Source organism: Sinocyclocheilus anshuiensis, unplaced genomic scaffold, assembly GCF_001515605.1.
Source record: "Sinocyclocheilus anshuiensis isolate Anshui unplaced genomic scaffold, SAMN03320099.WGS_v1.1 scaffold1114, whole genome shotgun sequence".
Classification (NCBI taxonomy): Eukaryota; Metazoa; Chordata; class Actinopteri; order Cypriniformes; family Cyprinidae; genus Sinocyclocheilus; species Sinocyclocheilus anshuiensis.
In genome coordinates, this window is record NW_015540838.1 from 2390585 (window position 1) to 2414634 (window position 24050).

At 38.2% G+C, this 24050-nt stretch overlaps 3 protein-coding genes and 1 long non-coding RNA gene across 8 annotated transcripts in view; 2 read left to right on the forward strand and 2 right to left on the reverse strand.

Annotated features, from left to right (window-relative positions):
• The window catches only part of LOC107687447 (zinc finger and BTB domain-containing protein 48-like), a 6507-nt gene extending 1393 nt beyond the window's left edge, over positions 1–5114 (reverse strand). Inside the window, exons 1-9 of one of the 3 annotated variants that reach the window (XM_016484801.1) lie at positions 5040–5114; positions 2945–3694; positions 2424–2716; positions 1581–1692; positions 1351–1443; positions 1184–1270; positions 881–1035; positions 464–600; positions 193–357 (exon numbers count right to left, since the gene is read on the reverse strand). In XM_016484801.1, the coding sequence (XP_016340287.1) occupies positions 193–357; positions 464–600; positions 881–1035; positions 1184–1270; positions 1351–1443; positions 1581–1692; positions 2424–2716; positions 2945–3694; positions 5040–5051 (1804 nt within the window). In that variant the 5' untranslated portion in view covers positions 5052–5114. Of the gene's footprint in view, positions 1–192; positions 358–463; positions 601–880; positions 1036–1183; positions 1271–1350; positions 1444–1580; positions 1693–2423; positions 2720–2944; positions 3695–4960 lie in introns of all 3 variants that reach the window. The other 2 variants (XM_016484800.1, XM_016484802.1) reach the window with 2 other exon arrangements.
• A 54-nt stretch (positions 5115–5168) lies between these two features.
• On the forward strand, positions 5169–15361 carry LOC107687449 (polynucleotide 5'-hydroxyl-kinase NOL9-like). Its single transcript, XM_016484803.1, has 13 exons — positions 5169–5726; positions 6069–6601; positions 6824–7046; positions 8084–8214; positions 8439–8583; positions 11369–11465; positions 11630–11727; positions 11922–12083; positions 13036–13288; positions 13440–13554; positions 13986–14160; positions 14315–14448; positions 14979–15361. Exons 2-13 carry the CDS (start codon positions 6128–6130, stop codon positions 15099–15101), a joined length of 2130 nt encoding a protein of 709 aa, XP_016340289.1. The 5' UTR covers positions 5169–5726; positions 6069–6127; the 3' UTR covers positions 15102–15361.
• A 1313-nt stretch (positions 15362–16674) lies between these two features.
• LOC107687452 (caspase-9-like) overlaps positions 16675–24050 on the forward strand; it is an 8475-nt gene continuing 1099 nt past the window's right edge. Inside the window, exons 1-9 of one of the 3 annotated variants that reach the window (XM_016484808.1) lie at positions 16675–16994; positions 17430–17628; positions 17825–17929; positions 18057–18109; positions 19294–19470; positions 19578–19667; positions 19888–20035; positions 22979–23167; positions 23299–23408. In XM_016484808.1, coding sequence (XP_016340294.1) covers positions 16863–16994; positions 17430–17628; positions 17825–17929; positions 18057–18109; positions 19294–19470; positions 19578–19667; positions 19888–20035; positions 22979–23167; positions 23299–23408 — 1203 coding nt within the window. In that variant the 5' untranslated portion in view covers positions 16675–16862. Of the gene's footprint in view, positions 16995–17276; positions 17348–17429; positions 17629–17824; positions 17930–18056; positions 18110–19293; positions 19471–19577; positions 19668–19887; positions 20036–22978; positions 23168–23298; positions 23409–24050 lie in introns of those variants that run through there. The other 2 variants (XM_016484810.1, XM_016484809.1) reach the window with 2 other exon arrangements.
• Positions 17964–24050, reverse strand: part of LOC107687453 (uncharacterized) — an 8128-nt gene continuing 2041 nt past the window's right edge. Inside the window, exons 2-3 of the long non-coding RNA XR_001634133.1 lie at positions 20990–20999; positions 17964–17974 (exon numbers count right to left, since the gene is read on the reverse strand). This is a non-coding gene — a long non-coding RNA (uncharacterized LOC107687453). The remainder of the gene's footprint in view (positions 17975–20989; positions 21000–24050) is intronic.

Below are 24050 nucleotides of genomic sequence, written 5' to 3' on the forward strand. Positions count from 1 at the left end.
CATATATATATATATATATATATATATATATACACACACACACATACAGTATATAAATGTATAATGAAAATAATATTTGTTGTCAAATAAAATAAATAAATTGTATATAATTTATATAAAAGTTAATTAATTTAATAAATGCAATATATATACACACACACACACACACACACACACACACACATATTTTACCTTTAAAGGTTTTGTTGCAGATGTGGCAAAAATGTGGTCGACCTTCTTGGTGTTTGCTGGCTATGTGCCGTAAGAGAGGGCCTTTCTCAGTAAAGCGTTGCTCACAAAACTCACAACTATATGGCCGTTCTCCTGTATGCGTGCGGTGGTGTTTGTCCAGACTCGCTGCTCACACAATCAGCAAACATCTTGTTAATAATACAAAACTAATAGAGAAAATGCATGGATTCAGATTTGAAAAAGAACTGGGAATCAAAAAGGCCAGAGTTACCTTGTGTGCGAAATGTCTTGCCACAGAGGTGGCACTGGAAAGGTTTCTCTCCAGTATGTGTTCGAAGGTGCATGTTGAGATTAGCTTTCTGTGTAAAAGCATGATTGCAGAACTCGCATACAAAAGGACGCTCATTTCTGGAAAGATGCGCAACAAATACAGCTCAGCACTAATCCACTCAGCCAACACAAACATTCAACATGAATTACACATATAAACATCACAAAAAGGTTTCTTTCTTGTCCAGCTTTCTTTCGTTCACATTGTTTGTCTTTTCACCACATGCATGCATATTTCTAGCATTCGCTAACAGCGAATAGCAGGCAGACATAATTAGCAATCAGTTTAAAAAATAAATAAAGCATGTTTCAGTTCTTTGTTTCTTTATGGTAATATTTAATGGTGTCCTATGTTTACCTGTGAATGGCTTTGATGTGCATTTGCAGGCTGTTGCGGCTGGAGGCCCGATGCCCGCACTCCTCACACACAAACAGTTTCTCACCACGATGTTTGGCTGCCTCGTGCAGACGTAGCTCAGTGCGGGACTGGAAGCACTTGGGACACAATGGACACTAAACGAGACACATGACAAATAATCCATTACACAACTTTTATCAGTGAAACATTACATTTAATCAGTAATACCTGATTTTGTGTTTAGTTTTCAATGGCAGGGCATTATGGTATTGCAGACAAGTTATTAGCATTAGAGTCACTTACTGCGTGTGGTTTGGGAGCTCCGTGAACTTTAATCATGTGGATCCTGAGGTCTTTCTTCTGCATGAACTGCTCAGGGCATGACGTGCACTAATATGACAAGTAAAATTACATTGGCACAATGTCCGTTGACAAAAGGTCATATCTGACCTCCACAGTGGATTACGTACCTTATTGGGCATCTCTCCTGTGTGTGTGACTGTGTGAAGACGCAGCTCATGTCGCTTTTTAAAGGTCATGGTGCATTTCGAACATGAAAACACCTGGCACAAACCAAAAGTTGCATTAACTAAATACTAGTAATATAAAAGCTGTAATATAAAACCACCAAAAATGACACATTATTGTTATTTTATTGTATGTATGCATATTGTTAATTGTCTCCCGCTATCAAACTCACCACTTCTGCTCTGATAAGACAATTCCTGGCTTCATGCTCCAGCAGGTTTTCCTTCCTATAGTAGCACTTCCCACATTTAGCGCATTCAAAGGGCTTCTCTCCTGTATGCCTCCTTGCAGACAGCAAGATGGAAGGAAAGACAGAACTTCGCATTGAGGCACGAACAATCATATTAATTGCTTATAAAAAATTACAAAAAATAATTAAATAGCAATTACAAAAAACAAACACCAGGCTCTTGACAGCCTCTATATATAACATTAATCTTATATATGTATATAATATTATTTACATAGAAACATACACTACTGTTCAAACGTTTGGGGTCAGTAACTTTTTTTAAAGAAATGAATAGTTTTATTCAGCTAGGACACATTAAATTGATCAAATGTGACAGCAAATACATTTATAATGTAACAAAACATTCTATTCCAAATAAATGTTGTTCTTATGAATTTTCTATTCACCAGAGAATCCGGAAAAAAAAGTAAAGTATCACCATTTCCACAAAATGATTTGTGATTATAGCAAATCAGCATATTAGAATGAAGACTGCAGTAATGGCTGCTGAAAATTCTGCTTTGCATCACAGGAATAATTACATTTTAAAATGTATTAAAATAGAAACCAGTTATTTTAAACTGTAATATTATTTCACAATTTTACTGTATTTTTTATCAAACAAATATAGCCTTGGTGAGCATAAGAAACTTTCAAAAACATTACAAAAAAAATCAAACCAACCCCAAACTTTTAAAAGGTAGTGTATATATATATTATTTTTAGATATATATTAAAACTTACATACAATATTATATACATGCTTAACAAAGAGGAAAATACCTGTTGTGTACTTTCAGGTAGTACTTGCTGAGGAATGTTTTATGACATGTAGGACACTGGACAGATCCTTTCTTGCTGTCTTTAGATGTTCCTTCCCCATTCTCTTTATTGGTACTTCTTTTGTGTCGTTTGCACTTTCCCCGTGGACTCTTTGAGGTTGAGCAAGGTGAATCATGAGGCACATACTCTTCATCGGTTCCCTCATTAAGAATATCCATACTGCCACCTCTGTCACTGTCATCATCCTCATTGTCGACATCATCATCCTTTAGATTATCAACAGATCCATCCACCTGCTAACAGAGAATTAATAGAAAATGTACAACAGATTACAGGTAAAGTCAAGAATTTTGATTTGGTATGAAATCAAACCAGGTCAAGAATTGTACACATAATGCATAATACACTATTATAGCAAATTTCATAATCAATGCATTCAATTTTCATTGTCAGATCAATGCATAGATGATTATTTGGAATTGAATAAATGTCTTCTGGTTGAAAATAGATGTACTGAGTACCTCAGTCTCACTCATGTCTTGATGTTTGAGGTGATCTCCGTCCTCAGTGGCAGCAGTCTCCTGCTCTTTGTCTTCTAGAGATGATGGTTTTCTTCTTCCTGCTCCCTGTCTTGTGACAGTAGACATGGGACTTTCCCCGATTAGTCGATTGGGCCCTTTTACACACCTTCCAGAACGTGTGGTTGTAGTCGACGTCGAGGCAGGAGGGTCAGCATCGCTAGCTGTGACCGCTGAACCTAACAGGAATTCATCGGGTTTATTTTTCGTCCTCAGCCAAGATCTAGTTTTTCTTTTCAGGGTGTGATCAGGCTGAGGGTCTGCAGATATGAGAGGGAATAGTTGTTTGGCTGTATCATCTTCACTCGAGACAGGTGACTGCAAAGTCTCTACACCTGGCAAACTCTGGCAAGGTATGAGAGAATCTGGCACTGATAGTCTGCTAGCTGCATTCTGAATCTTTTCTAAATTGCTGTCGTCTAACTGGAGTTCACCAGTATATAAAAAGTTAAGCAGTAGCTCTAGTCCATCATCAGGGCACTCTACTGGCAGGTCGATCTGTATACATGGTGTGTCTGAACTGGAGTCTTGGAACAAGTGGCTGAAGCAGGCAAGAACATTGCGATGGGCCAGATGCACCTGCCCACTGGCTGTGCTCAACATGGCATCACAGAAATGGCCAAGACCCCTCTGTTGGTTGAGCAAGGATAGCACCCGCTGAGCGTGAGAGGTCCCTTGAGCAGGTATCTCCATCTAGACAAGCAGGAGACATCAGTTTCATTTTATTAGTGATTTTATCTGAATTAAATGACAGATAAAGACAACACAACATACAACATAAATGTATAAATTAATAAATGTAGAAATGTAAATTAAATATTTAAATGATAAATATTAGATTTAAATTAATATAAACAATTAAAATGCAAATGATTTTGAATAATTTATGGATATTTATAATAATCAAAAATGCTCAAGCTCAGAATTATAATACATTTGTGTAAAATACAGTAAGAAGTGTGTCTGTTTTGGTTTTATTACTATACTGTAATAGATTGTTGTAATACAAGCAAAGGTGTTTATTGCAATAGCTCACTTGCTTTGGTTTAGTTTGTTTTATGAACAGTCCACAGAAAATTTGTTTAAATTAAATATTAAAATGATAAATATTATATATTTAAATGATAAATAGTAAATTATATAAATGTTTCATTTACATTTTAAATAATTATTACTAATTTTGTTCATGGGTATTTACAAAATTTAAAAATGTTCATGCTCAGAATTATAATAAATTTGCATAAAATACAAAAACGTGTATCTGTTCTGGTTTTACGATACTGTCGTTATTAATAAATGTTTTATGCAACTTTGAATAATTATAGAAAATCATGAAATACTGCAATTATTGTACTACAAGCATAGGTGTTTATAGCAATAGTTTGCTTATTTTGGCATAGTTCAGTTTATTAAAAGTACACAGAATAATTCTGCACGTTTTAATTTAAATTAAATATTAAAATTCTAAACATAAATAATAAAACATTTTAATCAACTTTTACTAATTTTATTCATGGATATTTAATATAATAAAAGTTCATACTAAGAATTATAATACATTTGTGTAAAATACAATAAAAAAAAAAGCGTGTCTGTTCTGGTTTTATTATTACACTGTCATTATTTATAAATGTTTCGTTAAGACATCATGTTTGTAGAGGTCGTACAACTTAATTCTTGAAAATCATGAAATACTGCAATTATTGTACTACAAGCACAGTTGGGTATTGCAAGCACTTGCTTATTTTGGCGCAGTTAATTTTATAAAACAGTACACGGAATAATTCTGCACGTTTTCATCCATGCATGCTCAAGAAAGTTTTCCCAGACGATGCGGATGACTTTGACTGGTCAACGACTACTTGATCAATTAAAATGACCTAAACGTTAACCACGATGTCCGCATTTTAATGACGCTCCCTAAACTACTCGCCGCACAATCGACCGTTTACGACTCACCTTTAGCGTAAATTAGATCATTGCTCTCATCTTTCTTTTCATATACTGAAAGCCCACATATATGCGTTATGTAACTTACTGAGTAAATCATATATTATACAGCGTCAAAAGCTTAATTTAGGCTAAAGAACAAGAAGCCATGTTGAAAAAGAAACAGGAAGTGACGTTGAAATATTGTTGGAACTCTCCGGTAGCTGGCCGTTCATCCCATTACGCTGGGAACGAATTTCTTCAAATATGAACTGATTGGATAATTTAGGTCTTATAATCAAATTGCACATCAATTCTTCAAATTTATAACATTTTTTGAACGTTATGGTAAAGTATTTTATAGTGAAGTGGATTTATTCAGCATGGTAGTATAGAATCAAAGCTCCTTCGAACTCCGTAACATCTGTTATTGTCCGTCACATGGCACATACGCTGCACAAAATTGCTTCCGTTATCCAGAGAGTCGCATATTTGACATGTGTTACGCTTCATCTTCGTCTCTCCCATATTTACGCTTTCATTATACAGTGACAGTGCGGTCTTAAAGCAGATCAAACGGGGGAAATGAGCAGCTTCGTCTCGTTTAGTGGAGTGGAACTACAAACAGCATCGTGCCGCGTGAATTAATGCTCAAAAGCCACTGCCAGTTACATAGAAACAACAGCATATTCACACAAACTCTATTTTTTTTTTTTTTTACGTGTTTAACGTTTCTGATTTGATTCGAATCTGTTAGAAGTATTAACCGGTTACAGCGGCTTCTCACTTTAAACAGGTAAGTTAACTACGTGAACTAACGGCAGCCATTAAAATGGCTTTCAGTATCTTTTCGCAACAACATATGATCTTACTAGTGATTAGTAATAATGTATGATACAATTATTTTACACAATACTTTACTAACTGCATAAAGTAAGCCAACAGGTAGGAACAAAGCTATTATGTTAACTTGACCAAGCCAACTTAATGATATTCTGTTTAAACTTTTCGTTATTCTGTTTGTCTGTCTGTCTATCTCTCCATCCACTTTTAGGTTTCTTATGCATTTCTTAGACAAAATCTATTTAGTAACTCCAGATGTTCTGATGCTGTCATCACTGTATGTCTTCATTCACAGGTGTTTCCCTGCCCTGGATTTATGACGTTTTTAGCCTTGTTGGAGTTCATTGGTTGACAATGAAAGTACACAAGGTTTCTTCTTGGTCCCAACACGAGCAGCGAAACGCCACCAAGCGCCATGGCAAGAATAAATGGCGCAAAAAGATACACAGTCTGGACTCAACTCTCCTAAGTACAAGTGTTGGTACTGCAAATTTGGAGCAACCGATACCCAAAAGGGAGAAACCCACACTTTTGAAGAAGTTGTATACAAAGCCTATCCCTGAAAATAGCTGTGCCGAGGAGAGAAAGGTTAAGGCCACTTCTGTGACTTTTGCTCATGTCTACACAAATGGAGGCACAGAACTGGATGACCGCAGCAGTTCAGTGGACTCTCAAGAATGGAGTGAATATGCCAAATGTGTTCTTCAGAATGGAATGGAGAGTTCAACCTTACCTAAAACAAACCAGATGGAGGAGGATGGTCTTCATTTTCATGCCCACTTTGACCACACCCACAATCGTGCTGTTTTAGTCATGAAACAAGGCCAGGTAGACTGCTTATCTCAACTATACACTTTTAAATGCTATGATGTTTTATTAATATATATATATATATATATAATTAATAATATAGTGAATATTAGCACTTCTGTCACTTAATCAACTTACAGAAACTAGTGATGGAGGACCAATATACTGGCCAGCAGTATATTGGTCCTCCATCACTAGTTTCTGTAAGTAGACTGACTTTTGTGTCTGATATTTGTGCAGGTCTTGTGTTTCCGTGGGAAGTGCCTGCTCACTTGCCTCTATGGTCATGTAGAAGTGCTGGGCTTCACCATAGAGGAGGGCCAGCAACCTTACCCCCTGTTCTCACCACCGTCCCACTGCCCTCTCACCATCACTGCCTTAGGAAACAACGCCCCCTCCGGCAAGAACAAGAAAGAGGGGCTGCTGGAAGCAAAAGCCATTGTTCGCAAATATCTCTCTTCAGGTAGCATCAGAAGGCGTGTCCTTCCTCATAAATACCTTTATATCATTTAATATAATCACTCCATGAATCAGGAAATACTGTTAACAGCCAGGAAAAAAAATCACCATGTTTTAGGAATAACATTTGTATAAAATCAGGCAAATTATATATGAACAAACCCCTCTGTAATATCAGCAAAATATAGATAGGAATAAAACTGAAAAGTTTAGTGTATGAAAGTGCTACTGAAGTGGAGATTTCTGGCTCAGTGCATGAGAGAAAACTCATGCACTTTAAAGGAATAGTTCACCCAAAAATGAAAATTTGCTGAAAATGTACTCACTTTCAGGCAGTCCAAGATGTAGATGAGTTTGTTTCGTCATCAGTACAGATTTGGAGAAATTGAACATTACATCACTTCCTCACCAATGGGTCCACTGCAGTGAATGCGTGAATTCAGAATGAGCGTTTAAACAGCTGATAAAAGCATCACAATCCACAAGTAATCCAAATGACTCCAGTCCATCAATTAACAACTTGTGAAGTGAAAAGCTAAGTGTTTGTAATAAACCCATCATTAAGATGTTTTTAACTTCAAACCATTGCTTCCAGCTAAAATACTCTACCCATCATGTTGCTTCCTCCTGTGAGAATTTTTTAAATTTATTATTATTATTTTTTAAATTTATTTTATTTTACTTGTGGATTATTTTGTCCTTTTTATCAGCTGTTTCATTCTGATGGCACCCATTCACTGCAGAGGATCTGTTGGTGAGCAAGTGATGTAATGCTAAATTTCTCCAAATTCTCCAAACATGTTCGGATAAAGAAACAAACTCATCTACATCTTGGATGGCCTGAGGGTAAAGTGCAATAAAATAAACACCTAAACATGTATTTTGGATACACGAAAAGCCAAATAGCCCAAAATTGACCAGTCATGACCAGTGCAGTTTTTGTATTTAGTGTCTTGCCTTAAATTAATTTCTACCTGCACTAAAGTTCTTTTTTGCACTTGCGTCCTAATGTTCTGTTGCAATTTGTGTTTTTATGTCTAGAGCCGAGTAAAAAGCTCATGAGTGAGCTGGACTCTGACTCATGTGTGGTGCTTCTGGAGCCTCTGGACACGCCGCTCACCCGCTTTCTCACCAGCTTCTCAGAACTCTCAGAGATCTTTGGCCTCAACTCGGTAAGCTGGTGACATTTCAGATTTTGTGTGTTCAGGTTTAAAGTAGCTGATATGTTTATGGTTTGTGATGTTCAAATACATTCTCAGTTTAATATGCAGTGGCAACAATAAGTAAGCCATTTGTAGGAAGAATGTAAACACTGTGACGCTTTTCACATTGTTTGTTTGAGCATCCTGGCATAGCAACATAGATATATTTGTGTCTGTGTTTATGCGTCTTGCAGAAGGAGCTGAAGTCTCAGGCTGCCATCTATAACCCTGTTCTGTCAGCCGTCGGTGTAACAGCTCTGCGTGGACCTTGTGCACAGGGTCTGGTGATGTCACGTAGCTACAGAGAAGCTATAAGCAGTTTGCTCAGTGCCTGGGCAGGTAAATGTTAACGGTTTTGTTTTCCTTATTATTTTGAAGGAATATTTAAAGGGATAGTTCACCCAAAAATAAAAATCGTTATCATTTACTCTCCCTCATGTCATTCCACACCTGTATAATTTAGGGGTATAACGATCCCTCAATATGGATCGACACATCAAATCTCTAATGTGTATCTAATCTCTATATGATGTATCGATGCAAGACGTAAAAAATCGTAAACTTGTTGTATAAATAGGCACCTTTATTTTGACACTGTCCATATTTTCACGCAATGTCAGTCTACACGAATACTTAAGAGCTCTTTTTCGCTTCTTTTTGTGCCTGGATGAACAAATACAGACAAAATTACATCAAAATGCACATTTTGGTGATTATCCTAGTAAACACAGTCGGTTAGGCATATGTCTTAATGTAAACAGTTTAGAAAGAAAACACATGTGTATCAGTATATTGGATCCGTGTTTTCGGTCTTAAAGTGACAGCAGACTAATAGCAAACCTGCTTCTGTCAAAGAAAAATATCTCACTGCTCTTGACCAAATACATTTTATAACATTTATAATGATTAATCTATATTTAATTTATACAGTGAAGACTATGAAGTGTTATTTTACATTTGATTATTAAATTTCTGTACCAGAAAATTTCTTTTAGGCCTACCTGAAAACCTGAAAAGCACTATTTATTTAATTTGTGTCTTCTGTTGTGTGTTCTATTGTATTAATTTTCTGCTATTGCTTGTAATTTGGTTACCTGTAGTAAAGATTCTTAGCACTGAGTAGGGTTGGGCCGATAGACGATGCCATCATCCGTCGCCGATGGCTGATAGACAACACTATGTTGAGCCGGCATCGTGATCCCCCAACCCCCCTATATACTAATATATATATGTAGTATAATTGGGTAATTATACTATATATATATTTCGGCATCAGGGAGCCGCTATTATACCTGGCATTGAAGCTTTTGAATGCACGATCGCTTTTAGTTTCACTTTCACTTTCGAGATTCGCGATCACACGTACTCTGTTTATACTATGGAGTGGCAGTACTTGCCACACATTTTACAAGATTATATGTTTGTCAGTGGTACTGAGGATCTGCAAATCATTCGCATTTGTCCTCAATCATCTCTCCTTACTCTGTTTATGTGGTAAGTGAAATTTTATGTACTGTAGGATGTAACAGGCAACCATTACACCGTGTCTACACCAGACGCGACAGTTGTCGTGTCACGCCGCGCCGCATCAGCTAGTCTGTCTAAACTGGACGCAACAAAGCGACTGTTGAAAATCATTTGAAATTTGTGTCAGCACGTCATAAATAGAACGCGGCAGCAGTTTACTGTCGGGGATTTGTCGTGTCGCGCCGCATCCAGTGTAGACAGCATCACTGAGTTCTATAGACTGATCTATATATAATAAATCTCTATTATAGATCAGTGGTTCTATAGTATTTTGTCGTGCCGCGCCACTTGCGTCCGGTGTAGAGACGGTGTTAGGAATCGTGTTTTCCCTTAGATTCACGCTTCGGGCACACCCCCTACCCTTAATATCTTAATATCCAGGGAAACAGGAAAACACAAGTAGCAAGGGTTGACATCAACAATTCCAGACCAGGGAGAACAGAACGGGCTAGAACTCAAATAGGGCAGATAACGAAGGGCAGACAGGTGAGGAGGATAACTAGTAATGAGAAACACCTGGAACTAATAGAACTAAATGGGAATAGGAACAGGAAGGACCAAATAAGGACAAACAGGAACTAAACAGGAACATACACGTGACATGGGGGGCGGGCGCAGGAACTAGGTGGAGCCAAGGAGGGCCTCCAGGGCGGATCAGGGAGCTCCGGGAGCCATGGCGGAGCAAGCAGTTCAGGTTGCCATGGCGGAGCTGGTAGCTCAGGGGGCCATGGCGGAGCAGGCAGTTCAGGTTGCCATGGCAGAGCAGGCAGTCCATGGCAGATCAGGGAATGCAGGAGGCCATGGCGGATCCGCCGTGACCTTAGCCGGCTTGGCCACGGGCATATGCCAGGGACAACAGAACGGGCTAGAACTCAAATAGGGCAGATAACGAGGGCCAGACAGGTGAGGAGGATAACTAATAATGAGAAACACCTGGAACTAATAGAACTAAATGGGGACAGGAACAGGAAGGACCAAATAAGGACAAACAGGAACTAAACGGGAACATACACGTGACATCAGCTTTCAAATTCTATCAGTTTTATCTTGGAATACAAATAAATATGGTTTTGCCCCTCTTTAATGTGGCGTGACAGATTGCACAGTTCAAACGGCAGCACGGAGTGCACGCGAACCGATCATTTTTTCCTGTTTACTACTAGTTATAGCATGAAACAAACATAAATGGACATCAAAAGGTATGTTAAAAGAAAAAGTAAAACTTACTGAAATGTATCATGAATGATGTAATCACTCGATCAGTGTCAATCATCACGGAAAGACAACAATAAATCAGCTTGTAAACAGTGTCACGTAACATACTTTTCCCTTAGGAAAGCCATTCAGTGTCCAGTCCACAGCTCATTAGTCAGCACTGTATTACATATTCATTATATTTTATTTGACCTGTTGGTGATATGTCATTTGTTGTATGTTTGAATAAATCTGTCCTGAAATCAAGTTTTTACGACAGACTATTTTCAACAACGAATTGGTGTAGAACCATAATTATATAATTAAAATGCTGATATAAAAACTTAGTCTTACGTGCAATTTAAATTATAATATATAATTGTAAAAATGTTTTTGTCCATAGGGGAATTTGACCGCTGTCCCATAATTCTTGTGTGTGGGGGGAAATCCTCTGGCAAATCCACCTTCAATCGACACCTTATTAACAGCCTGCTCAATCAGTGAGTCCAAGCAGTTCACTTCATCAATTTAGTAATAAGAGGATAAATTGAGAGTAATCTTGTGTTTTTGTAGGCTAGCCTGCATGCAAAGTTATTGAAGGAATTGACATGTATTGTAATTTTAAAGTGGTATTTTTGCTCTCTACCTTGTTGTGTGTGTGTAGTACTGTAAGTGTAGAGTATTTGGAGTGTGATCTAGGCCAGACTGAGTTCACCCCTCCTGGATGCCTTTCCTTAAGCACAGTTACAGAACCATTGCTGGGTATGTATCATTCTCCATATCCATATAGCCACACGAGGTACATTTTTCTTCATCAGTATCATTTAAAAAGATTCTGTTAATTCAAAAGACCTTTGTACTGCAAAAATTCAAAACTGTCTTACATTTAGCATATGTTCTTTATGTTATATACCCCCAAAAACAAACATGTTTGTAATGGTGGTGTTCTTCCTTAGGGCCTCCTTTCACACACCTGCGTGACCCAGAGCACATGGTGTACTACGGTCAGGCAGATTGTCAGGCTGACATCGATCGGTATCTGGAGTCTCTCAAATCCCTCTGGCGCCATGTCAATGGAGAAAGTCCTGTCATCATCAATACTATGGGCTGGATCAGAGGTCAGCAATAAAAATATTGCACATAAAATAGGAATATTGATTTAAATGGTATATCGACTTATTAATGAATATGAATATAAATGAATATTTATGCAAATATTAGGACTATCAATCAGTTTAATAACATGATTTACTGATTAAAAGGCGAGACACTGCAGGTGAATAGGGTAAAAAAAATTAACTACTAATTATCACCTTACTTACCCAGTTGATTGATTACATTGATTGCAAACATTTTTTGTATTACAAGTTTTCTAAAATGTTATGTTTAAATATGCAAATGATGCATTATTTAATGAAATATGCGCTAATTTGGCAAATGTTTTTACTGAGGGAATTTTGGGTATCTCTTTTTGTCACTCCATAATTCAGAAAATACTTTGAACAGCCAGAAAACAATATATTTTCACAATTTTTGGGGAAATAAAATGTTGTATATAATCAAGCAAATTATATATGAACAAATCCCTCTGTAACAACCTTCAGAATATAGACCGGAATAAAAATGTGTTTGGTGTGTGTAAATGCTACTGAAGTGGAGATTTATGGCTCAGTGTAGGATAAAAAAACTTTTTTTTTTTTTTCCAACGGCCTTTAAAAATATGTATTGTAGTTGAAATATATTGACACAAATAGATAAAGTGCTATAAAATAAACATTTAACAGTGTCTTTTGGATGTTTTCTTTCCACTAGTCTGAAAAAACACTTTATGAAAAGCCAAAAAGCCCAAAATCTCAAAATTGAGAGGTGCATGAAAAAAACAGTGCTTTTGCCTGCAGTGTCTCCCCTTAAGATGGGTCAGAGGCATAATTAAATTAAGTATTTTTTTTCCTAAAATTTGTAGCTCTATTAAGTATATTTAATATTTAGCATTTTCTTTTAACAGATAATAATTGTTTTCATTTGAGTTTCTGGTACTGATGTACTAACACGTCTTTCTCTCTTTCACAGGCCATGGCTTTCAGATACTGGTCGATCTCATTCGCCTGTTTTCCGTTACGCATGTAGTGCAACTGAGTTATGGAAACGCACCACAGTGTCAACTTCTTACCCCAGACTTCCTCAGAACTGCCCACGGCTGGCAGACACACCCTCCGACGCCACCCACCCTGACAGAGGAGCCAGTCAGTCACCTCTCCATTCGATCTCATGTGTTTCTCAGTGTCCAATCAGAATTTGAAGGTGCTGGGACATCTGGAGAAATGTAAGCCGGCCAGCTGTACCCTTTGGATTTTAACTGTACCTATTATCAGTTGCCAATTGTTTTGGTGAACATGTATCTGGTTTGTAAAGTGTTAATATCCAAATATGTATGATCTGAACTAAAGTCAATTCCCATCCTGCATTCCTCATAGGCAACATCAGCGCAGTAATGAGCTGCGAGACCTGGCTCTGCTCAGCTACTTCAGTAAGCTGCAGTCCCCAGAACCTGGCCCAATCCGCCCGCTCCACTGCTTCATACCTTACCAGGTTTTTAAAAAAACATTTTTTTTGTTTAAAACATTTTGTTTTATTTTATTTCATTTTCATTTAATTTGTTTTTTATTTTTAGTGTATGACTGTTATTTTATTTTTTCATAGTTATTTTCTTATTTTGAATTGTTTTATTTTATATTTAATTTTTATTTTATTTTAGTATTTTACTTTTTATACTGATTATGTATGACTGTTATATTCTTTTTTTCATCATTTTTTATTTTGTATTTTAATTTTGTTTCTTTTTATTTTGAATTTTTTTATCTTATCTTATTTCATTTCATTTTATATTGTTTTTTTTGGGGGGTTTTTCTTTAGTTTTATGTTGTTTTTTATTTCATATTTTATTTTAGATTTTAATATATTTTATTTTTATAATGCATGACTCTTTCAAATCAATGTCTTTTTGTGCTCTATTATTGCAGGTCCCACACTCAGCAGTGGCTATAGGGGTAACACACTGTGAGGTCGCACCCAACAACATCCTCTACGTGGCCAATGCCAGTATAGTGGCATTATGCTGTCTGAGTGAAAAGGTTGTGGGCAGAGAAGGTTCTGTTGTACTCTCCCAAACTCCTATCTGTCAATGTGTGGGCTTAGGTGTGTATTCAGGGCCTTTAATATGTGAATCTGAGATTGAATTGATTTGTCAAACTGCATAGCATATGTAGTGACATTACAAATAGTCATTATACATCATTACAAGACTATATAATCTTCCTTAAAATATCATTTAACTGCTGTTGTGTTTAAGGTGTTCTGAGAGGGGTAGACATGGCACGTGGTTTGTACTTTCTGGTTACTCCAGTGTCCCCCTCTGTCCTGAGGCATGTGAACTGTCTCCTGCTGGGAGAGATCACTCTGCCCAAAATATTGCTCACCAAGCAGGTACGTGAATCAGCACTATACACTACCTTTCAAAAGTGTGGGGTTAGTAATTTTTCATTTTTTTATGTTTTTTGAAATAGGTTTTTATGCTCACCAAGGCTGCATTAATTTGATCAAAAATAGTAATTAGTAAATAGTAGTATTACAAGTGTCACATCACCTTCCAGAAATTATTCTAATATGCTGATTTAGTGCTCAAACATCACAGTTAAAAGCTGTACTGCTTAATATTTTATGGATATAATATTTTATATTATTAAAATTTTGTTTAGTGTTTTTAATTAAATAATTTCAAAAGGTCAACATTTATTTGAAGAGAATATTTTTGTAACAATGTGAAAGTCTTTATTCATTTCTTTTTTGTAATACAAAACAATGGGGTGTATTTTACAATTTACTCACTGAATATAAGGGTCCAAATGATATATAATCATTTGTGTGATGGCTAAATGGTTAAGTGTGGAAAGGTTATCAAACCTGATGGGTCTTTGTTGTTGTCAATTAACCTCTTTTTTCTCTCTTTTTTCCAGCATGGAGTTGAAGGAGATTTACCTTACGTCACCACAGACTACAGTTTTGAAGTCCAAGGGGCAGGAAAGCTTCACATCTACAAAGGACTGGCAAGGCCTGGTTTTATAAAGTCAAATAACTAAGCTCTTCTGTATAAACACTGCTTTCTGTGAATGACATTTCTATCCTTGTATTTGTTTTATACCCTAAATATTGAGGTAAAATTTGCCATTGAATGTACAAATCTACACAAGTATTTTGGCTTTTGGAACTGTATACTAGGGAGATGGAGTGTATGAGTGCATATGCTGTTTCTTTATCTCTTGTTGAATGGCTCCATATTTATTGATTAGACCGTTAGCATCTCGCTCAAAAATTACCAAAGAGTTTCTATATTTTTCATTTTTGAGCGAGATGCTAACGGTCTAATCAGATTCAATGATCTATGCTAAGCTAAAAGTGCTACCGCCAGACCCGGAGATCGGCTGAATGGATTTGAAAACGTTAAAACTCAACTGTTTAACTCTAGGGAAGTTGGAAAATTAGCCTGTTTTCAAAAATAGTGGATTGTTCCTTTAAGATCCATATTGGAAACTCTGCCTCATGTTTTGATTTTCTGTACTGTTACAGTTCAACATGTCATTAAGAAAATGTCATAAAGATTCTTTGTTTTCTTTTACCAAGTCACATTCCCAAACCAGGATAATGCAGGCTGTAAAATATTAAAGTGGGTTTCATTTTTGTCAAGAAATTAGTCTCTTTCATTGATCATCTGTTTCTTTTTTTTTAATTAAATATTGAGATGTGAATAGATCAGTACACAATTTTATACTGTATAATACAATATGGTACTGTAATGATAAAACATTTTAGCATTTAATTTATATTAGGTTATTTTAATGTAACTTATTACATCTTATAACATATTACTTATATTTTAAATGCCATCTTGTTGCCTTTTGGAATGTTTGCTGAGATCCCTTATTTCAGAACCAAGCAAAAGATGCCTCAGTTGGGTGTCTTTATGGCGTTATTCACGTATGCACAGGATCTGTGCATTAGATTTGAGCTTTTGAGTAAACTACACAAACAACATTGGGCTTTGACTTCTCAGTCTCTGCCCACTATAGCTGATTTAAATCGCGTTTTTAAATTCTATGAAGAGCCAAAATGACATATTACAACATTCGCTGCATTTACCAGCAGATGGCGCTACAGTTTTCACGTTCAATGTACTTATTGGCATGATCATTTTATATACAATATTGTCAAAGCATTGTGCACACACAAGATGATAGAATACAGAAACAAAAAAATACACCTTTTTTCTTTAATTCTAATGTTTCTATGTTACTACATTGGTTTATTCTTTGATTTTTGAATCATCTGATAGTAAATCATGCAATTAAGCAAACAATATTACAAGAAAAGGGGATGCGAGAATAATAACGAAGAAAAGGTTGCTGTTTCCTATTATTGTAATATTACAATGTTTAATAATATTATTCCTATAACCTTTTTACGTTAACAGTTACACAAAGCACTACAGTATTGTTTAAAGTTACGTATAAAATAGAAAATAATTTTTATGTATATGGAACTTTCTCACTATTTCTTTTTCATAGACACTGAATTCATAATTTAACTTCCACACAGTTAAAATCTATGTTTAGTTATCTACGTATGAAATTTTGCATTTGCGTGACGTCATCGCCAGCAAGACGTAAACAAGGAAGAGAATCGAATCGAAGCGCCGAGAGAACAGAGATTCGTTTTGAGTTTATTAAAAGTAAATTCAGCTCAGTTGAAGTTTAGTTTTTTACGCGTTTATTGTATCCCGTCATGTTGAAAACGTATCATAGTCATAAACACTTTTAGCGAATGAATGGCGAATTATTGCTAGAATGGAACCCAAACACAGACAGATACTTCAGCGGCACAGGCGTGATCTAGTCACGGCATTAAATCCTGCAGACATCTGCGATGGGCTTTTGTCAAAGGGGGTCTTCACCCAGGACATGATTGATGAAATACAGGTAATATTGATGTCTTTGTTTACATATGGGAAACTGGAAACGCTACGGGATTGTGAAAGTTTACATGCGGTCATTGTGAAAGTTCACAGAGGAACAGTCCAGTTTATTATTCAATTACTCACCCTCATTAAACCAGTATAACTTTCTTTCATTCTGTGGAACACAAATGAAGAATGACAGTCACGGTTGCCATTCACTTTAATTGTATGGAAACATGATGCGCTGAAAGTGAATGGAAACTCGGACTGTCAGTTTCTAACAATCTGCTTAACATCTCAAACTATCATGCTTCATACTGGATGTTCACAGTTCACTTGTTAATACTGTGCATAGTTTAGTTTACAATTATGAAGGTAAGATGATATGACCATTCATGTGTGAGTGGTTCCCTTATTGCAAACCTGCAAATGTGAAACACCGTTGTTCTCCTAACAGAGCAAGATAACAAGACGTGACCAAGCCAGGCAACTGGTGATAAGCTTAGAGATGAGAGGGAGTCAGGTTTTCCCAGCCTTCCTGGAGTGTCTGCGTGAAACCAGCCAACATGACCTCGCAGAGCTCCTTCAGTGTGGAGATGGTGTGTGTCTGCCCACTTCTGTCCCCGTACAGCCTTCACTGATCCCTCTGCCAGTCCGTAAGTGTGTTACTTCCATTAAAAACACAATATTTACTTGGATATATTTACTTGGGATGTTCCCATAATACAGTGGAACATAAAACACCTTCACCTACCCATGATCCTCTTAACTGACATTTTGCTATGATTTTTTCCCTAAAGTATATTACATGATACATAGAGATATTTTATCTGATTTTATGATTCAATGCAGAGAATCCAAAATATACTGAAAAACCAGACAGATTTGATTTTACTCCACCACGGTTAGTACCACTGAGACCAGAAAGCCTGCCTGTGCCCAAGCCTCTTAGCCCATGTGAGTCACTGTCATGTTTTAATTATCTATAAAGTATGTTTTCATCTGTTAAATGCTACCCATTAATAAGTAAAGGGTAATTTGGTAAGAAAGCATGAATAACCTTTGGATTTATGCATTTACACAGCTTCTGAAACTCAAGGGGTGAGACCAACCAGGACAAGACGTGACAGTATACAGGTAACTGTTATCACTCTCACCAAACAATCTTGAATGTTTTAAAAGACCGTCATTCTTATTCACTGATAATTGAGTACAAGTGTATTTTGATATGTATTTATATAAAAAATGAAAATAAAAGAATGCAAATATGTGCATATATAAGCATATTTTAATATATAACACTACTGTTCAAAGGTTTTGGGGTCAGTAAGATTTGAGATGGCTGCTAAAAAATCAGCTTTGCCATCACAGGAAGTAATTACATTTCAAAATATAGTAGATAACAGTTCTGTCATGGCAACTCAGAAAGATAAAGTGAAGTGAAGTGACATGTGGCCAAGTATGGTGACCCATACTCAGAATTAGTGCTCTGCATTTAACCCATCCAAAGTGCACACACACAGCAGTGAACACACACACACCGTGAACACACACCCGGAGCAGTGGGCAGCCATTTATGCTGCGGCACCCGGGGAGCAGTTGGGGGTTCGGTGCTCAAGGGCACCTCAGTCGTGGTATTGAAGGTGGGAGAGAGCGCTGTACATTCACTCCCCCCACCTACAATCCCTGCCGGTACGAGACTCGAACCCACAACCTTTGGGTTATGAGTCCGACTCTCTAACCATTAGGCCACGACTTCCCTAAGATTAGCATGGTAATATTTATGGCAATGTTAATGTATTTGGTCTTGGCGTAATAGATCTGCTACACTGTTGCTGCGGCTGCGGCAGAGCGAGTACCGAGACTTGCTACTGCCAATACATCCACAGACATGCTGCTGTGAGCATGTAAGACTTAATGTTGCTGCGCATATAACAGACATGAAATTACCTTGTAGCACATCTACAGGGGGAGCTGGGGAAGGTGGAGGGTTTCAGAAATTTGCAGCAAATTGCTACAGCAAACACTGGCCAAGTATTTGAATGTTGAGCAGCAAGCTCATTGTCTGCGTATGCAACAAAAACCAATCAGCTGCGCAGTGTGAATAATGATGTCATTATATTGAATTAGGACCTATCAGCTTGTGCCATCTAAAGTTTCATGACAGAACTTTGTATTTATTTTAAATTGTAATAAATTGCTGTATTTATTTGATCAAATACATGCCATCTTGGTGAGCATAAGAGACTTCTTTTAAAACAAACAAAAAAATCTTAATTGCGCCATTGTACCTAACCACTCACTTACTATTTTTTGTGCAGTGCTATAAGATGGATGCCAGTCCATGTGGGATCTGCCTGATTATAAACAATGTAGATTTTGACCCAGCCTCTGATCTAAAAGATCGAAAGGGGTCCAACATTGACTGCGACAAGCTGGAGAAAAGATTTAAGGCTCTCAACTTTGAGGTTATTGTAAAAAGGAACTTGAAATACAAAGTAAGCACAGTACTTCCTCTTCTCACTGTAAACAAAGCTGTAAGATAAAAGTCTGTCTGTCTTTAATACATTTTAAAAATGAATAAGACCATTTCTCCCCTCTATAGCTCATAAGACAAGAGATGGCATTTATAGCAAAGAGGGATCATTCCGCGTATGACTGCTGTGTGGTGATCATCCTTTCACATGGTACTGAGGTAAAACCAGTCACATATTTTTCTTTAAAAAAAGAGGATATATGTTATATTTGCTTTTCACATTTATGAAGACTATTAGTTTTCAACAAAGAAGTACAACCTGCAAAGAAGTTTTATTTGCTTCCTCATTTTGTAGAACACCATTAAGCTATCCAATTACAAAAGCATTAGAGCAATTTTCTCATTCTGCTTTGGTGCTCGACACTTCTCTAATGTTTAGGCAAACCACAATTGTTTTCCTGGAGCAGTTCATGGTGTTGATGGACCATCTGTCCCAGTTCAGTTAATCACAAACTACCTCAACGGCCAGAACTGTCCTTCTCTGCAGGGCAAGCCCAAGCTGTTCTTCATCCAGGCCTGTGGCGGAGGTGGGCATCTCAGATTTTTTTTTTTATTAATTTAATTTATACATTTAAGCAGACGCTTTTATCCAAAGCGACTTACAGTGCATTCAGGCTATACATTTTTTACCAGTATGTGTGTTCCCTGGGAATCGAACCCATGACCTTTTGCGCTGCTAACGCAATGCTCTACCACTGAGCCACAGGAGCACTGAAAGAAATCTTTCACAAATCTCGTAGCCAAAAGGTGGTGGTCAAATTTACCGTTGTTCAGTGAATTTTCATGTTCAAAATCCATGCCGTTCACACTGCTGAAAGCGACGTTTTGATGAATATACAAATATGTGAAAACAAATGTATAAAAAGCTGAATCACTGTCTGGCTTAAGCTAACGCCAACCTAACCCTAATCTCATGATTATTATAAGTATTACCGTCACGGTTTGTCAAGGGAGGACCCAAATGCAGAATGGACAGGGGAAACAGTTTATTAACAAAATTAGAGCACAAAAGGATGAGGCAGGAAGACAGTCCACACAATAAGGCAGGGCACACGACAGGAGAACGGGCTGGTCGGGGATGGGGGTAGCTCCAGACTCTGTGGCAAAAGGGGACTAGGTAGCAGCTCAAGGAACCACAGGCTTGGCCCTGGGGATGGTAACTCTTGAAGCACCAAAATGTCTGCCAGGTCAGAAGAATCAGCGACCAGGGAGGACTCAGGAAGCAGGGCAGGAACCAACTCGACAGACACACTCAAAGACAAGACAACAGGAGAGACAAGAGATATACACAGATCAAAAGTAGAAACTTGCAAAACTATGACTATAGGGAAATAAAACTGAAAGGAAAAACAAATAAAATAAGTACTAGAAAAAAATAAATAAATAAATAAATAAAAAAAAAACACTGGAACTTATGAAAACAAAAGGATAATAGGAAAAAGCGACTCGAACTACAAACAAAATATAAATAAAAACAAGACAGCTACCTTGCTGACAGAAAAAAAAAATAAAAAAGGTTCAGGAACTAAAATAAAAGAATTAAACCAGGGACTGTAACTAGACTATAGACTAAACACAGGAACAAAAAACTAGAAGGACAGACAGAGGGTGGGATAAAGGTGGGGGTACCGTTGGTGGCAGCCTCCTTGACCAGAACATGGACAGTCTCTGAGGGTACAGCATGACAGACAGGATTATTTTCTGTGGGCTTTACATGACTGACAAGATCTTCATGATTGGCCCCCGAGGATGTGACCAGACTGACAGGGACCGCTTCTGTAACTGGAGTGGAGTCTGGAGTGGGCTCTGGGGCTATAACTGGGATGCCCTTAGGGATCTCTGGTCCAGATTCAAAGATTGACTCTGAAAGGCCCTTGGGGGCTGCTGAAATGCCCTCCTTGGCCGCAGGAATAGACTCAGGAACTGACTCTTGACTGCCCTCGGGGGCTGCAGGAACAGACCCAGGACCTGATTCTTGAGTACCCTTGGGGGCTACTGGACTGCCCTCTGGGGCTGCAGGAACAGACTCATGAACGGATTCTTGGAAGACTGGAGCGGACTCTGAAACAGGCTCTGGAACAGACTTTGGACTGAACTGGGATGAGGCAGACTCTGGGCAGGACTGGGATGGGGCAGACTCTAAACCGGAGGCCAACACTAGCCTCTGGTCAGGAGCTCGAGCGGATACTGGAGGCTCCAGGGCTGAAGCATACTCCGTGTCAGTGGGGACTGACGGCTTGAGAATGGCCTCCATAGATATGACCGGGATAGTGGGCTGCTTAGGAGTGGTCTCCATGGTCGTGACGGGAGTAGACTGCTCAGACCTGACATGAGTGACTGTGACGGGGAGAGCGGTCTCCTCAAGACTGGAATCCATGGTCATAGCAGGAAGGCCAGGCTGTTCAGGATTGACCTCTGTGGTCGTAACATTGAGGATGAGCTGCTCAGAACTGGCCTCCATGGCCGGGACAGAAGCAGCAGGCAACTGGAGATCCTCCAGGATGTGCATGAGGGGTCTCTGAACGAAGGGTTCTAGCCCTCCTACCCTTACGCCTCCCGGGGCAGGAAGTTGTCGGATTGCCCACTTCTTGAGTGACTTGGACTGACATAAACACAGGATTATCAAGACTGGATATGACTGACTTGGACTTAACTGGGACAGATTTGACCGACACAGGACCAGAGGATGACTGGGAAACTTCTCTCGAAGCTGCCTTGAGCTTGACTGCTTCAGAGGACTTGGTTGACTCAGGCATGACTGCGGTGGGTTCAGCCGATTCTGAGGCAGGAGCCGGCCTTGAACTGCTCTCAGAGGCTGGAGCCGGCACTGAGGACTCAATGGCAGATGCAACACCGGCCACCCTCTTTCTTCTGTCTCTTTGTTTCTCAGTGGGAGTCAGAAGATGATCGTGGACTTAACTCGAAGAGGGAAGGAGGGTAGGGTGGTGGTCACTGCTGACATCCTCAGGAGGGTTAAGGATCTGCCAGTCTTTGCGGTGATGCACATAATTAGAGAACTCCCAGAAATTCAAAACATGCAGTTGCTCCATCTCCCATCGCGGTAAGGGGTCATCCAGAGTGAGGTTGAAGGCCTCCTTCAGGGCTGCATCATCATATTCGAGGCCCCTAGCCATGGTCCAAAAGAATTGGGCGAAGGACCGTGGTTCCTGGTCCTGCTGACGAAGCGATGCCAGTGTCTGTTGGAGTGCCAATCTCCCTTTGCCATGTGCTCAGGCACAAAATAAACAAAGACATATTAAACAAAGACAGGACAGACAAGACTGTCAGGGCAGGATCCTGACAATTACAGCTCATCATGAAGAGTTTTCCCACTCAGATTTCACAACTGGTTCAAGTTGAATTTGCAGTGTTGACCACACCTAAAAATAATCAAAAATGTTTGAGGTTGTGCCTCAGTTTTTCAGATTATGCTTTTTTTTTTTTTTTTACTTTTTTCTTCTCACCTGTAGGTGAGAAGGACACAGGTTTTGAGGTTTCTCCAGATGAGGTGGAGCCCTTTTTGGGTGGGATAGATGACCAGATGGACGCTATTCCCATATCCTCCAGCAGTGACTCTCTCAGCACGTCTGATGAACTTGATGCTCGGGCCACTTTGCCCACACCCAGCGACATCCTGGTGTCCTACTCAACCTTTCCAGGTCTGTGTTTTTGGTCGTTACGGGAATTGCCTGTTGTACCTTAAATAATTGTTTGGTTGAAAAATATTTCAGAAAGACAAACCTTTTGATTGCTAAACACAAATAGACAATTCATGCTAATGCATTTGCAGGCTATGTCTCCTGGAGGGACACGCAGGCCGGATCCTGGTATGTGGAGAATCTTGATCGTGTGCTTGAGGAGAATGCTGCCACAGGTGATCTGGGGACCATGCTGATGATGGTACATCTTTGTCTCATAAAGCTTCTTAAAACAACTGATAGATACAATAAATATGTCCTTAAAAATGGAAAAAATAAACCAAATCGAACCAAATTCCATAATAATGCTACCAATTAGGGTAGAGCAGTATGATGGTACATACTGTAGCATATCAAGCAGTAGATATTCTGCTATCTTATACATTCTGCTAGCTTAATAATAAAAAAAAAAAAGATCTGACACCAAGCAAAAACTATAGTCTGCTCCTCAAAATGCATCACATACAAACTCTTCCAGTTGAAGTACTATATTTTCACTGGTACCAGACATAAAATTAATTCATATTTTAGGTTGCGCTTACACTGAAACAAAAAATCTGATTTTTTTTACTCACTTGTGACACAGATTGGCTATTGTACATGTCTAAGCATAAAAATCCACAGGAGATCAGATTTTTTGTTGTTGTTTTTTTTTGCATCCATTCTGAGCTGCTTCTAAATATGGTTTGGTTCGAAATCAGATACATATCTGATATCTGGACATCTGACCTACATCTAAACACAAAAATATGATTCCTATTGGAATTCCAAGCCATCACAAGGCGAGGGAGACATATTTGCCCACTATAACTTTTCTTAATGTTGCGATGTAAACTTTATATAT

Excerpts from the sequence above, each read along its gene's own strand:
- LOC107687449 (XM_016484803.1), top strand. The coding sequence starts at position 6,128 with ATGAAAGTACACAAGGTTTCTTCTTGGTCCCAACACGAGCAGCGAAAC. Across the intron at positions 11,466-11,629 it reads ATTAACAGCCTGCTCAATCA|TACTGTAAGTGTAGAGTATT; the intron begins GTGAGTCCAAGC and ends GTGTGTGTGTAG. Across the intron at positions 13,289-13,439 it reads GCTGGGACATCTGGAGAAAT|GCAACATCAGCGCAGTAATG; the intron begins GTAAGCCGGCCA and ends CATTCCTCATAG.